This window comes from Cicer arietinum, chromosome 5, assembly GCF_000331145.2.
Source record: "Cicer arietinum cultivar CDC Frontier isolate Library 1 chromosome 5, Cicar.CDCFrontier_v2.0, whole genome shotgun sequence".
Lineage (NCBI taxonomy): Eukaryota > Viridiplantae > Streptophyta > Magnoliopsida > Fabales > Fabaceae > Cicer > Cicer arietinum.
In genome coordinates, this window is record NC_021164.2 from 61,708,323 (window position 1) to 61,724,031 (window position 15,709).

Genomic DNA, 15,709 nt, shown 5'->3' on the forward strand with positions numbered 1-15,709 from the left:
CCACCGTTGAGTACGAGACTGAAACTCGTCATTATGCTCACGTTGATTGCCCTGGTCACGCTGATTACGTCAAAAATATGATTACTGGTGCCGCTCAAATGGACGGCGCTATCCTCGTTGTCTCCGGCGCCGATGGCCCCATGCCACAAACCAAAGAACATATCCTTCTCGCCAAACAGGTCATTATCTTATCTTATCTTATTACAATAACAATTATAATTTCTCCGTTAATTTTAATTTAATTAGAACTAGTAAAGATTTGTTGCAATTTTAATTAATGTAGCGAATAAAATGCCAACACAAAATAGAGGTTTTAGCACAGGCAAAAGATTGATTGATAGATAGATAACTTTGCTATTGAAGTTTAATAATTTTATGTATGGTTTTTGATTGGTTGATATCTCAGGTTGGTGTTCCGAGCGTGGTTGTGTTTTTGAACAAGCAGGACCAAGTGGATGATGAGGAGCTTTTAGAACTTGTGGAGCTTGAAGTTAGGGAGCTTCTCTCGTCTTATGAGTTTCCCGGTGATGACATTCCGATTGTTTCCGGTTCGGCCCTATTGGCATTGGAAGCTTTAATGGCTAACCCTGCACTCAAACGTGGCGATAACCAGTGGGTGGATAAGATTTACAAGCTTATGGATGAGGTTGACAACTACATACCGATCCCACAACGCCAAACGGAACTCCCCTTCTTGCTAGCTGTTGAGGATGTGTTTTCCATCACCGGTCGTGGAACGGTGGCAACTGGGAGAATTGAGAGGGGGACTGTTAAAGTTGGAGATACAGTCGACCTTGTTGGTTTGAGGGAAACGAGGAACACAACAGTGACAGGTGTGGAAATGTTTCAGAAAATTTTGGATGATGCTATGGCTGGTGACAATGTGGGGTTGTTACTGAGAGGTGTTCAGAAGATTGATATTCAGAGAGGAATGGTTTTGGCTAAGCCTGGGACTATTACTCCTCACTCTAAGTTTAGTGCTATTGTGTATGTTTTGAAGAAGGAAGAAGGTGGAAGACACTCACCTTTCTTTGCTGGTTATAGGCCTCAATTTTATATGAGGACTACCGATGTCACTGGAAAAGTTACTTCTATTATGAATGATAAGGACGAGGAGTCAAAGATGGTGATGCCCGGTGATCGTGTTAAGATGGTCGTTGAACTCATTGTTCCTGTGGCTATTGAACAAGGAATGAGGTTTGCTATTAGAGAAGGAGGGAAGACCGTTGGAGCTGGTGTTATCGGAGCTATCATTGAGTGAAAATTTCTATCCAGCGGCAGCAGCATTGCTCTTTAAACGGGGTTCTTTATTTATTTATTTTTAATGCAATCAATTAATTGACTTTTGCCGTATTTTATAGGGTTTAATTTAACTTTGGGATTATCTTTTAGTCAAATTGGATACTATTTTTCCATCCCAATGTTTTGTTGTTGTTACTTGCTTATACCTGTTTCTTCTCTTACTGTTGAGTTCCTTAAATTGCATCAATGATGATATCTGTATTGCGGGATGAAACCGGTTACAGTTTTCCTCTTTATTAGATAGATTTGATGTTACTCATAATCTGTGGTTGAAATAACTTGAATGCTCTTTCCATATGCATGTTGAAATGGATAGCCATGAATTAATATGAAATCTAAGGAAATTGAGTTTTGAAAAACTTGGCAATCTTTTTTTAATTCCTCCTTTGACATTGCCTCAATTTTTTGTGCTACAAAGTAAGCCTATGATGAACTTCTATACTGAATGTCTGTAGGTTTTTATTGATAAACACGCAAGAGATGAGTTAATTAAGTTTATATCTTGGTAGGGTATAGTTAAATTAAGCTATGAAAATATGTTGCATGTTTCTCTACATTTAGGTTAGAGTGCCCCATTCTGCTCTTTAGCAGTAATACCTCTTGCATCCGCTGTTCATGTTCTCATTCACAGTCAGTACAAGATAATTCCTTGGCTTGTTTATCTAAGGATATACTCTCTCCAGTCCTAAATATATATATAAAAAAAAAGGCCAAGTCAACAAATATTGATGTATTTAATCTAAATTTTTAGACTAAATACATCAATTTTTATTGATTCCGTTTACTCTTATATTTAAGATCAGAGATTTACTACTTCATTGTTTTTTCTTAAAGAAAAATGTCTCTTGTTAGAGAACTAGAGGAGATAAACCTAGATGGGTTAGATAAAAAGCAGACAAGGCCTACATAGATTACTCTATAATATATAGAAAACCCGTTTCCTCTTTTATCTTTCATATCTTTTTTTTGTCCAAATCTTTTTCATATACTTGAACTCTTCTATCATGGTTAACGAATAAAGGGGGGAGGAACAGAGATTGTTAAACCGAGAATTTTAAGAATTTAGATCTTCTTAGGTTGAAACTTGCTTATAATGAGGCTGTTATGTGGAATATTGCATCATTAATTTAATTAATTGGATCTCACAATTTAGAAAATATGCAAGTAAATTTTAATGTTGAGATCTTCAATATATCTATCTCATTGAATTCGAACAGAAGAGTATATAAATAAAAGTTGGTCCCAAAGTAAGCATTTGGCCGGAAACTAAAAGCTGAATGGCTTATTATCTCTTGCAATTTGCATGCATAATTAGTCGTTTGCAGATGCACAATGGCTTATTATCTTAAAACTTTGCCGTTTCCGGTTTGATCAGTTATCACTCTGACACTTTTCGATGTGAACTTTCATTGCATAATTATGAAGGGATCAAGTGAACATAGCCAATTTAGTCACAAAAACAAAAAGTGAACGAAAATATCAGCAGTTATTATAATGTAAATCATGTTGGATTCATTTTATTATTAGTGGATGCGAAGATCTAAAATGTCAGCAGTTTTGATATCTGTAAAAAAAAAATAGTATATGTTTTTTTTTCCTTTTTGTAAGAGAGAGTAAATATAATCATAAATTAAGACATTTAACCTAACAACATCGGTATTTAACAATTAGGATTTAACAATAAGAGATAATGGTTTTATGGTTGTCCAAAACGGAAGGGGTGAATGCTGACATTTTTAAAAGAATTTCTTCTTGAGGAAAATGTTTACTTCATAGTTTTTTTTTAACAACTTTACTTAATAGTTGATACAATTATTAAGGGAGTTTATTTATTTTTGTTTTAAAGAAAACCTATGAACTCACACACACTAAAGTGTTGTTTTAATAGTTTGTTTAGGGTGGACGTGATCCACATTCATACATTTAGGCTATCAATAACAATAAATATTTATTAAAATATTAACAATGAGTAAACTTTTAAAATCATCTTTAAAATTGTAAGTGTCATCACTAAAAAATAGTGACTTATTAAATGTTGAGTTTATTAGATGAGCTTGATGTATCATGTGTTGTAATTAATATTGGTTATTAAAAAAATTGGAGAAAATTTGGTTCATAAGAAGACACTTAAAAATTTAATCTTGGAAATTTAAAAGGTGCATTGGAAATAGATACTAAAAAAGGAAAACTTATTCTACAAACAGTGAAAGAAGAAATCAATTAAATTGGATGGAAAAAAGATAATAAATTTTTAATATAGATTAGATTTATGATGATAAAAAAAAAAAAGGTTAAAATTCCAAAGATTAAAAATGTTTTTCGTAAATAGATATCTTTATTTCTATAATTGAAATAATAAAAATAAATAAATACAAACATGTATTCATATTAAATCGATAATAATCATAGCATTGTCTTGTCTACACAAAGTGAAGGGGGTCATAAGTTAATACTTCTAAAAGTATCGTTGATAGGGGTGATAATAGTTTAAGTCGTGCATTAGAGATATATAGTCTAATCTATTTATAGTTTGGTCTGGTCTGAATATATATATATATATATATATTATTTATCAATATTGTTTTTTTTATTAATATTATCTTTTTTTTTTAATATTAATACTTGTTATTTTAAATTTGCTAATTATGAGTTTATTTTGTTTCTTTGTTTTTTTAGAAGGTTGTTGCAGACTTGTTAATTATAATTTTATTAGATTTTATTATAATTTTATCAGTTTTCTTTATGTTTATTATTTTATTAATTTTTTTTATATATAAAGGCTAAGTTTAGCCTATTTAAAAAATATATATATTGTTTTAATGTGAAACATGTTTTTAAATAGGTATTCAGATCAAATTTTTAAAAAGTGTCAGACTAGTCTGAAATAAAAACCTATGATAGATTATAAACCAGACTTAAGCTTAAAAAAATCATTTTATGTCAGACACCTTTCAAAGTCTAGCTTAAAATAGTTAACATATTTTTATCTCCAAAATTATAATTAAAAAAAATTAATTAAAAAAAATATTTATGAATGACAAATATTTATTATATAATATCAATAAAAATATTGTACCTACTCTTATCATGTATTTTATATTTAAATACTTATTTCTGTTTTCTTTAATATTTATGAATCACAAATATTTATTATTATTTTTTTAATATTTAACTGTGATAAATATTTTTCTTGTATTTTTTATGTATTAATAGATAATATTTGTCTTGTTATTTCTCATATTTTGTATGCATCAATTATAAATTTTATTCTGCATTATTTTAATATTTTTTAATGACAAATATTTTGTCTTGTCTTGTGTGTTCTTGTGTACAAACATTAAATAGTTGTCATATGCTTTTTTATATTTATTGCTTACACTTTATTTTTTTTTTGTTAGTGAAAAATATTTGTTCCATGAATGTTTATATTTATAATTAATAAATATTTATTTTATATTTTTTATATATAAAATAATAAATATTTATTTTATTATTTTTTATATTTATTATTAATAAATATTTATCTTATGTTAATTTTTATATATGAAAAATTAATATTGATCTCGTGATTTTTTATATTAATAAAGAAAACAGTTTGTTGAGGTGGAGTGTTGAAATGGATTTTTTTTTTTTTTTTTTTTAAGTAGTATAAGGTTATATTGTGATATTTTTTCAGCAGAAGACTTTACAAACTGAGGTGACATTTAGCTTGGAAAATATAAATAATTTCAATTCATGAAATTAAGTCATCTATGACATAATTGGAGGTGAAAATATGTTTAAACTTTTTTGTGTTGTTTGACAATAAAGGTTTTGATACTTCAATTTTGCTAACAACACTCTTTAATTTACTACCCACACCCCCTCAAATGTTTAAAAAAATCATAATTTTCAAATTACTCTTTTCCTTCTTCCTCTTTATCATCATTCAACAACTTTTTCATTTTCTTCATTTTCTTCAACATTAACCATCATCATCATTAACCATCTTCATAAATCATCATCAATAATCATCAATTATCATTAATCTTCATTAATCATCATCAATCATCATTAACTATGTTCATAATTTTGCTAACAAGTAAATATATGTGAACTCAATTTCACGTAAGTTTACGTGAACTGAGTTCACGTACGTTTGCGTAAACTGAATTCTAGTAAATATACGTGAACTCAGTTCACGTAAACTTACGTGAAATTGAGTTTACGTAAATGGTTTAATTTTCAATCTTCTGATTTCACAATCTTAATTCACATATACGTACGTGAATTAAGATCACGTAAATACTGAGATGTTGAATTTTCAAACCACATTGATTACGCAATCTTAAATCACGTACGTGTACGTGAATTAAGATTGCGTAAATTCTGATATTTTTATTTTTTTTAACGTACGTGAATTTAGTTCACGTAGCAATACAACGTACGTGAACTGAGTTCACGTATAATCCCCAAATTTAGAAGAAAAAAATTCGAACTCAGAAACAGACCAACAAACATACATTTTTAGGTCACTTTAACCACAATGTGATGAAGAAACTGATGGTATAGATTATGAGTGAATTGTGAGTTTCAAATGATTATGAGGTAGGGTTGGTGAAATATGGTGATTTTTTGACATGTGAGTCCTGAGATGTGATGAATGTTGATGAAAGTGAGTTATGAGTTAGTAAAATTGTAAAAAATATTGTAAATATCAAATAATATTTTGGTTTATTTACAAATTTAAAGGGTGTGGGTAGCAACATTGTTGACACTTTACACGCACGCCATGGAAGATTGGAGTTGTGTTAAATGCTGACAAAGTCGATTGATCAAAGCTAAGATATCTATAGATAAACTATGATTACTTTAACTTTTTTGTAATACTACAAGAAAAATGTGAGTAAAGTAGATACATGTGTTAAACAACCAACAATATTTTTCCTTTAGTTCGTTGTTGTAAAATAGTAGTTGTTTCAACTTAGTTTGTAGGTTGTAGCAATTTTGTCATCTTTGCTTCGCTATTACAAATTTAAAATTCGAATTTTCTTTTTTATTTAAATTATTTTTTTCTATATTGGTAAAATATTTTTTGCAAGTAACAATTCAGCTTCATATCTTTTTTTTGTTCTTTTTGAGTTCATCATTTATTTAATTTTAAGTAACAATTTAATCATTTATGTTTTAAAATGTCAACAATGTAATATTTTTTTATATATATACAAAAACTCATGAAATTTATTGTCATCTTCAAATAAAACAATAAAATTAATTATCATTTTCAACAAAATTAATCTCTTGATAATTTGAAGATCAAATTCTGAAGTGTGAATTTTTTATTTAATATTACTCGTGTATGGATAATGTAAGTGAAGATGATTTTATGATATGTAAACAAAACATATATATACATTTTCAAGCAATCATATAATAAATGTTTGATATTAAATCAAGTACGAATATGGTTCACAATCAAAGTTCAATATCCAAGATGAGAAACACATACTTGTTTTTTATAAGAACGCGTGAATACTTGGTTCATGATTATAACCCAAGGTTTTTGGTTTAACAAAAGTAATAGTCAAATATAAAATTTGAACTAAATTCATATTTTTTAAACATGAAAGAGTGATTTGGAAATGAAAAGTAGCATACATCAAGAAAAGGTTTGTCTAAAAAAATGTCTGAAAGAGAACAATTGAAAATGAAATATGAAATATGTTAGAACAAATTGTCATGCTGATGTGAGAATAATAAATGTCATTTTGCTTTCTTTTAAAATAACCAACATGAAGAAAAAAGAAAAAATATTGATCAAAAGAACTCCTAAAACTTTTGAGTTGTCATCTAGTGTAAGAAACAAATTAATTTTAATTTTTTAACCCCTCCTTAAGCATAACAACAAACAACCACATAGAATTTCAATGAATTCCACAAACCCCAAAAGAACAAAAATCAACATAATGAAAAGAAAAAAAAATCAAACTGAGTCTAAAAAGGTTCAAGAATAATGGAGTTAGAAAAAAAAGGAAAAAAAAAAGGAAAACTCAAAAAACCCATAAAATAAAATAAAAATCATATGAATGTCTCACCTTGTTATTTATATATCGTAGGTAACATAATCAAAAAAGGAACATTAACATAAAAGTGAATGTCTCAACCTTATTACTCAATAAAAAAGGAACATTAACATAAAAGGCTACCATATTTTCTTCTACAACACTCGTGAGATGGAGGTTAAGGAATGAAATCTAGAAACAAAAATGAAACATTAAAGTGATGGTTGAGGTACATTGACATAAAAAATGGGGAGGGAAAAAAAGACAAAAGTTGCAACAACAAAAAATTAAAGTTAGAAGAAGAAGGAAGGAGATAAGGGGAGAAGATTAAAGAGGGGAGAGGCTAAGAGAGATAAGGGAGATGAAGATAGAAAGAGAATGGATGGAAAAAGAACGGGGATCCTTATATGCCTTATAAAAGACTAATTTTGCTACATCATTTAATATTACCATGTGATACTTTTCAAATTCATTATTTTTTATTTTTTATTCTAATAATTTTTTGTTTATATCTCTATAATTAAAAAAACAAAATATAAAATTTTCATTACAAACTTGATTTAATTGTTAATTATTTTTTAATTTATTACATATAAATATATCACAATATTTTAATTACATTTTATTAATTAAAATGTAGCAACCATAAATTACTACAAAATATATAAAAACATAATAATCACATGAAAAATTATTAATCAAATTTATGCACAAACAACTCAATGAAGTTTAAATTAAAATAAATAAAAAATATTACAACACAGACATTTAAATTAGCAATTTTTTTGCAAAAAAAAAAAACAAATAATTTATAAAAAAAATGTTAAATTATACATTAAATATTTTCAAAGTAATATACAATTTGTGTTTATTTTTCTTTTATTAGTGTTCAGATACATATTCTATTCCTTTAATACAAATAAAATATTTGTCTATATAAATTGTTCATGAAATTAAAAACACTCATTTCAAAATATTAAACTTATAGATTATATTAAGCATAAATCAGAGCATAGTTTCAATTAACGGCAAAAGTAATTAAAATCAAATAGAAATTCCTTATCATTCTCAATATTATTTCGTGTTTTTGACGTAAAAAATAATAATTTGAGTTTGTTCATTATATACAGTCTCCAAAAAGGATAATTAAATCAAAATATTTTTGAAAGAAATATGTGACATAACACCTCTAATTAAGAATTAGCTATCCAAAGTTTAAGTAGAAATGAGACATGAAACATAAAATATAAGAAATTATAGTTTATTCAATTAGTAAAATATAAAATAAAGAAATAATATTACCCAAGATAAAAAAAAGTAAAACAAAAATAAAAATAATATTCATATAAAAATCAATGCTTACAAATATATCTCAAATCAATACTTACAAATATATCTCAAATCAATGATTGCAAAATATATATTCTCTTTTTTATAAGAAGAAAGTATTTTATAATGATTGAATGTTTAAAACAAAACAAAATGTATACAAAAAATCGCTCATATTTTTTTAATAATATTTTTAGAGTGAAATTCACTCATTTTATTTTAAGCTTTTTAATCGTATATACAAATATTAACTCATCTTTTTTTAATAATATTTTTTAGTGTGAAAATCACTCATTTTATTATAAGCTTTTCAATTGTTTCCATTCCATTCATTTTTTTTTGTTATACAACCACTATTCTTATAAACTAAAAAACTTACAAATATTGAAATAGTTTTTTCGATTAAATTGGTACATTTATACACCATAAATATCATCTTCAAAATTATAATTGCGCAACATTTGAGATATATTATTTTAATTTTTTAACCCCTCCTTAAGCATAACAACAAACAACCAAAATAAAGTAAAATAAAAATCATATGAATGTCTCACCTTGTTACTTATGTATCATAGGTAACATGATCAAAAAAGGAACATTAACATAAAAGTAAATGTCTCAACCTTATTACTCAATAAAAAAGGAACATTAACATAAAAGTCTACCATATTTTCTTCTACAATACTCGTGAGATGGAGGCTAAGGAATGAAATCTAGAAACAAAAATGAATCAATAAAGTGATGGTTGAGGTACATTGACATAAAAAATGGGGAAGAAAAAAAAAAGACAAAAGTTGGAACAACAAAAAATTAAAGTTAGAAGAAGAAGGGAGGAAAAAAGGGGAGAAGATGAGAGAGGCTAAGAGAGAGAAGGGAGATGAAGATAGAAAGAGAATAGGTGGGAAAAGAAAAAAATTAATGTAATTGTAATAGTGGTGAATTAAAAAGAAGAGAAAATTTGATGTGATAGTGACAAAAATTTATGATGGTAATTTTTTAATAAAACCATGGTTATGTTATGAGCAATTATCTATTCTCTTTTTTGGCTAAACAATGTAACCCAACTCAATTATATTAAAAGACATGCATATAACACATTTGAGTGAAAAAACTATGCTTTGGTTACCTTGTGGTTACACTTATACCCAGCTAATTTTTTACCAGGAGATAACTCATGAATAATCTCCATTGTTGCTCACCATTTCCATTTCCACTCTATTGCAACATTTTAAAAGCCAAAACCAAACTTGGTAGCCACGTTCAACTGTTCAAACTGCAGCCTGTGATTTTTTATCCTTGTTAAGATGTCTGATTTATCTCCACCTGAATCATCAATTACTTTGGTTATCGAATCATAACCAAGAAGTCTAGATGATTCGATTTCTAGTTCAAATTATAAAATATTGCCATGTAAAAATATGAATCATGACTCATCGACAATAAAGAAATTCAGAACATAAACTTATATATATAGACCGCAAAATATACGATAAAATCAAATTGTCCAATAACCATCCAATAAAACCAAACATCCAATTTACTAGCTGTCCAATATGCTAAAGGTTTGATATCCTATAGTAATAACTCATGCACCACCAAAAAGAAAGAGAAAAAAACTCAATGACTGTTTTTAGAAGCATCAAAGCTATCTGAAAATGTAATTAAGCAGCTCCTGCCAATGCATGAGTACTATCTGTTCTAATTTTTTATTTATTTATTCCAAGAACATAGCTGACATCACCAGCTCCTGAACTACAGCAGCCCTGACACGTCTCTCTTGAACATCCTGTTCATCAACGCTATCCGGTGCTTCCGGTGCATCTGCTGCAATGCTGCAAACATAAAACCATCAGCAACATTCCACCATTGGGTGTCTGTAAGAAGATACTTTTCATAAACCTTATTTCAATAACTGATTTGAAAACACTACCAACAGGATAATGTGTTAAATGTAGGGTCTACAACATACTTTTATAATGTCTGCAAATTACTCAGAATTCAATACAACAAATAATTGACACATAAATGTTCGGAATGTACCACAGGCTATTGAGAATATCAGAATTCAGATATTGCGACGCGTCATAAGTAATTAAATAACAGAGTCAAAGTGACAAAGAATATAGATTTACTTCTCGAGGGAATGCAATTGTAAAAGGTATCACAGGATGATATTAACCACGGTGTCATGACACATTAACGGTTAGATAATTATGGCAATAAAAGGGAGTGTCACACAATACAAAATTCAAGATTTGGAATGAAATTTTTCATATTCAGAAAGACAATAATGATAAATTACTGTGTAAATCTCTTGTTACACAATCCTTTAAATTGTCGACAGATTAATTATCATCATAGTAGGTTAGTGTAAAGCTAAGCTTAGATCACGAGATTTAGAGAAACAATTTGAATTATAATTCAACAAGTAAAGGCTATTTAAGTGTGTGTTAGTACATGTGTGTATTGGCATGCATTATGTGACTCCATTAATCAAATTTAAGATATCAATTTGGAAGAAAAATTTAATGAGTATGATATTATCATATACACACACCTCTTGTATCTTTCGAAGTAACCTTGAAACAGAGAATATTAGAGAAATAAAAATCCGAAAAGCGGAATATAGTCGTCTTGTTTCTTATATGTATTGTTTCATCATGAATAGAATATAGATACTATTGATAATATGCCACTGAATAAGTCCGCCGCGATATCTAGTAGATCCACAGAATATTTAGAAATGTACTATAAAGTACAATAATTTGAAATCTATGGTAACACTATCAGCTACATAATTTTTCATATCACAAGAAGCAATGTTTTTATTTAATATAGAGAACAATGAATGAGTTACGATGTTATTAATTAAATTCCGATAGACTATTTCACTTATAAATTCAGTTGATATTTATAACATAGCCAAGAACAAGAGATTAATAGTTAATCATATTATTTTGATGCTGGAAAAAAAGAATGATACCTTTTTGCAATGGGAATGTCTGAGGCATTGCTGATAGTATCATCATCAGACAGAAAATCATTGGAGTTTGGAGCAGACACATTGTCCATAGCTGGTGACAAAAGTGAACCAGACATTGGTTCATGGTTGTTTCCCCAGGAAGCATGTTTCTTGTCGTCCATTGCCGCGTGACCAGACCAGATGCTGTATTTCTCCGACTTCCAAGCTCGCTGTGTAAAAAAGCATACATCATTATATCGACGTATTGAATTGAGTTAGATAAGAATCAAATACTTCTAAGCTGAAACTTAGCTATATTACAATTAATCAAAGCACATAAATCACAGGAACGGCAACTGATACCTTACGCGAGCTTGCATTCTGCACAATCCTCATTACACGCTCTCCTAAATTTTCATCGCACACAGGACAAATCTGATATAGGATCAGCAAAGAAGTTAGTCAGATATCAAATTTCAATTATAACTTATGTACCTGTGTCGAATGTATAGAAATTTTTTATTTCATTTTTCCTTAGTTTCCGACTAAAACTGTTGCTTCATTCTCATCTTTTTATTAAGATCAGGACAGTGCATTATATCCAGCAAATACATAAAATCTTTGATCAATTTGATTAGCATCTAAGCAAGGACATCCATTTATAAATTATAACACAGTCAGTCATATAAGGAAGCAAATCTAACAAAAACAAAAAATAATTTAGCAGTAAGTGCCACTAAACATAAATTATAAAATCAAGGAAGTCATACCATAGAATATGCCTCATAACTCCCATCTTCAGAACGGTCACGAAGTGCAGCAACTTCAATGTCAAAATCACATACAGGACACTTCACAGTCGATTGAGAATCATCATCCACTTCAGTTGGATTGTACACCGAATAGTTATCTGTTGAGCTCAAAATAAATCCACATTTATTTGTAGCACAACATGACAGTGCAGTAGAAATAAATAAATAAATAAATTAACTGTATATCTCACACTGATACAGATGCACAAGCTCACAAAAATAAAAACAATGGTGCAAAATCCCCTTATTTCTGTGCTTAAAATCATCCAAAATTATCAAAATTAGGGGAACATTTTATTTTTGCACAAAAATTGAAAAGGGTTCAATTTAAAGTCTTTCAATTTCATGATAATCCCCATCAGTCTAAAAATCATCATAACAAGGAAAAGGTTCAATTTATCAAAAAATACACCAAAATTAAGTTGAGACATCCAAACACAATAAAATTGACAGATCAAACAGAACATATTAATCTGGCTTCATTTTGAAGGTACCAAGTGCCAACATTTTTCAGTTCATCAAAAGAACAGCTTTGACACATACAGACACAGTGACACATAGATTATTATTATTATTATTATTAAAATAATCAAATAAAAAAAACAACCTTTCTCATCCCCAGACATACTGATATTGTCCTCAAGGGCATTGTTGGGAATAAAAAACCTTGGTGGACCCCAATTTTCAATGACTCTCCTCCCTCGTCTATAAACATAAGACCGAATTCCTTGATTGAGTTCAGCGAGTTCACGCTTGAGTGCAACCAAATTTTCAAAAGCAGAAAAACTCTCAGGCACTTCAGTCGGTGTTGGTGATGAAGAAGAACTCACGTTGTTGTTGTTTTCAGTGCAATTCGTCATCCTCTCACACCAAAAAAAAAACTCAAACTTTTTTCAAAAACCGCTTTTGATGGATTACGAGGAGAAGAAAGCTAGCTAGCTACTAATATATATATATATATAAACATAACCTCTGAGTGATAGTGTGTGTGAATAATGTGACATAAGCAAAAATGGAAAATAAATTTTGTAATTATCCTATATATTAAATTGAAGTAAATTTCTATAAACTGAAGATTGTGAATAAAATAAAGGTAAGAAAATGTGATTACCATTGAAGTTAGGCTGAGTATATCTTTGTTGGCCTTTTGCATCAAAACGTGAAATAGTAGTATTCATCACTTCAAGGAAACGGTTACTTGTGCACACTTGGAACACATTCATTGTTAAAATTAACACAAATTTTTTAATTTTTTTCAAAATAAATAATAATTTTAAATGAAAATTGGCATTGAATGCGTGGTGGGAAAAGGAGAAATTGAAAAAGCATGAAAGAAAGAAGTTACCAGAGTGAAGGGTGGTGGAGGGTTTGAGAGAAGAAGGAAAGTGATGAAGAGTGAAAGACATCAAGTCCAAGTCCATGATTGAAGAAGAAGAAGAAGATGAAGTTGTTCACTTCATCACACAGAGTGAGTGAGTGAGTTGTGATTGGTTTACTCTCATTTCTATTTGTTTCTGACACTTACTTTTTCTGAATTCTGACACACACAACAAAGATTCACTACGGATCACTGACACGTGCCATTTTCACCATGTCCGTCTTTTTTTCTTTCTCAACCAAAAATCATAGTAATGTTATTAATTCGACTAAATGTTACACGACTAGATGACGTACGTATACCATACATACTATTCAGCCTCCTTCAAAACACAATAACTATCAACACACATTTTTTTATTTTTTATTTTAATTGATTCAAATTAAATAAAATTATTAAATTTATATAGGATCTACATGGTTTGTTGGTACATATATAAAATTTAACTAATTAACCAAATAGAATATGTTAGAAAATTTATTAGAGTGTCGTGCTAATGACTCTATTAAGAGTATTGGTTAAAGATTTTATTAAAAAAAATTATTTTAAAAATATAAATCAAATATTTATCAAAATAATAAATACATTATTTTCTATACCAAAGTTACTTTCTTTTTTCTTAAACAAATTACTTGTTAACATTTTCCAATTTTTAAATAAAAAATGCATTTTACAGTTTTAAAATAACGTCTTTTTAATTTTTTATATACATTTAATATTTTTTATAATTTAATAATTATGATTCATTTATAGAGTAAAAAAATATTTTTACAATATCACTGTATGTACATTAAATCCAAAGTCAAATGTATTATTTTTTTAAAATGTGTTTATTTAAACATTTACAATTATTACAATAAAATCATATATTTCTATTAAAAATGAAGAAAATAACTACTCTTACTTTTAAGAGTAAATAGCATTCTTCATTATAGAAATTTAAATTATGCTCAACTAATCTTGTATATGTAATAAATATATTTCCTTTCTTTGAAAACTAAATATATAGATTAAATTATACTTTAATCTTCGATTACACTTTCCTATCTCGAAAAGTAAATATGAATTAAAGTTAAATTAAATATATTTTAGCCTAAAATTAATCTTTTAATAGCAGCAATATGAACTTCAAACTTCAATAAATTTTTACATTTTTTTATAATTTTCAATGTAAAATATAATTAATTATTTTGCATTTTATTGTTAATTTTATATTTTTAGTAGACAAAAGTCGCATTTAAATAATCATTCTATAATCTTTATAAATTTTTATAATATATATTTTATTTTCTTTTTTTTTCTCCACAGTTGAATTTACTATCGTATGTTAATATTAAATTAAATATTGTGGTTATGTAAGAATAAGAATTTACTATCGTATGTTAATATTAAATTAAATATTGTAGTTATGTAAGAACAATTTAAATGGTAGCCGTAGCTGAGTCTAACATTCTTTTAAGACCTAAAAAAAACACGAAAAAACACATTATTAAAAATGTAGAGGGCTATTGATAATAATAGTAATTTTATTACAATTTTATCTTTTTACTTTTTCAGATGTAATATATTGACCTTTTTACTTTTTCAGATGTAATATATTGTAATTAAATATCAGTTGGTGTATTTTTTTAATATATTTACGAGTTATTTTACTTGTAGATAATTATTTTAAGATTTAAATATACTTGAAATTAATAATATTTAAATATAATTTTTTTTCTTTATATTTAATGGATTAACTGCTAGAACTTTAAAAAAAAAAACAAACAAAACTTATATAAATTAATAATAAAAACAAAAAATAAGTAAAAATACTATGTTAATTAAAAATAAGTAAAGATAAGTAAAAAGATAAGTAAAAAAAAAACTAAATTTATGTTAATTT

General features: G+C 27.6%; 2 protein-coding genes across 3 annotated transcripts in view; one reads left to right on the plus strand and one right to left on the minus strand.

Annotated features, from left to right (window-relative positions):
* Positions 1–1,445, plus strand: part of LOC101508466 (elongation factor Tu, chloroplastic) — a 2,268-nt gene extending 823 nt beyond the window's left edge. Inside the window, exons 2-3 of the mRNA XM_073368266.1 lie at positions 1–179; positions 407–1,445. The exon at positions 1–179 is cut by the window's left edge and continues 28 nt beyond it. Coding sequence (XP_073224367.1) covers positions 1–179; positions 407–1,261 — 1,034 coding nt within the window. The 3' untranslated portion in view covers positions 1,262–1,445. The remainder of the gene's footprint in view (positions 180–406) is intronic.
* Positions 1,446–10,120: 8,675 nt separating this feature from the next.
* On the minus strand, positions 10,121–13,996 carry LOC101508772 (uncharacterized). 2 transcript variants are annotated; one of them, XM_004501813.3, is made up of 6 exons: positions 13,792–13,996; positions 13,558–13,653; positions 12,405–12,544; positions 11,998–12,069; positions 11,656–11,864; positions 10,121–10,504 (listed from the first exon to the last, which is right to left on the minus strand). In XM_004501813.3, exons 1-6 carry the CDS (start codon positions 13,865–13,867, stop codon positions 10,387–10,389), a joined length of 711 nt encoding a protein of 236 aa, XP_004501870.1. In that variant the 5' UTR covers positions 13,868–13,996; the 3' UTR covers positions 10,121–10,386. The 2 variants fall into 2 exon arrangements, with proteins under 2 accessions (XP_004501870.1, XP_012571738.1); XM_012716284.3 differs by lacking the exon at positions 13,792–13,996 and adding an exon at positions 13,054–13,307.
* Between the last annotated feature and the right edge of the window lie 1,713 nt (positions 13,997–15,709).

Bases quoted from the DNA above. Each gene is read 5' to 3' on its own strand.
- LOC101508772 (XM_012716284.3), bottom strand. From the start codon at position 13,306: ATGACGAATTGCACTGAAAACAACAACAACGTGAGTTCTTCTTCATCA. The intron at 12,545-13,053 runs GTTGTTTTTTTT...TGAGCTCAACAG, and splicing joins TATGTCTGGGGATGAGAAAG to ATAACTATTCGGTGTACAAT. The intron at 11,865-11,997 runs GTATCAGTTGCC...TTTTTTACACAG, and splicing joins AGAATGCAAGCTCGCGTAAG to CGAGCTTGGAAGTCGGAGAA.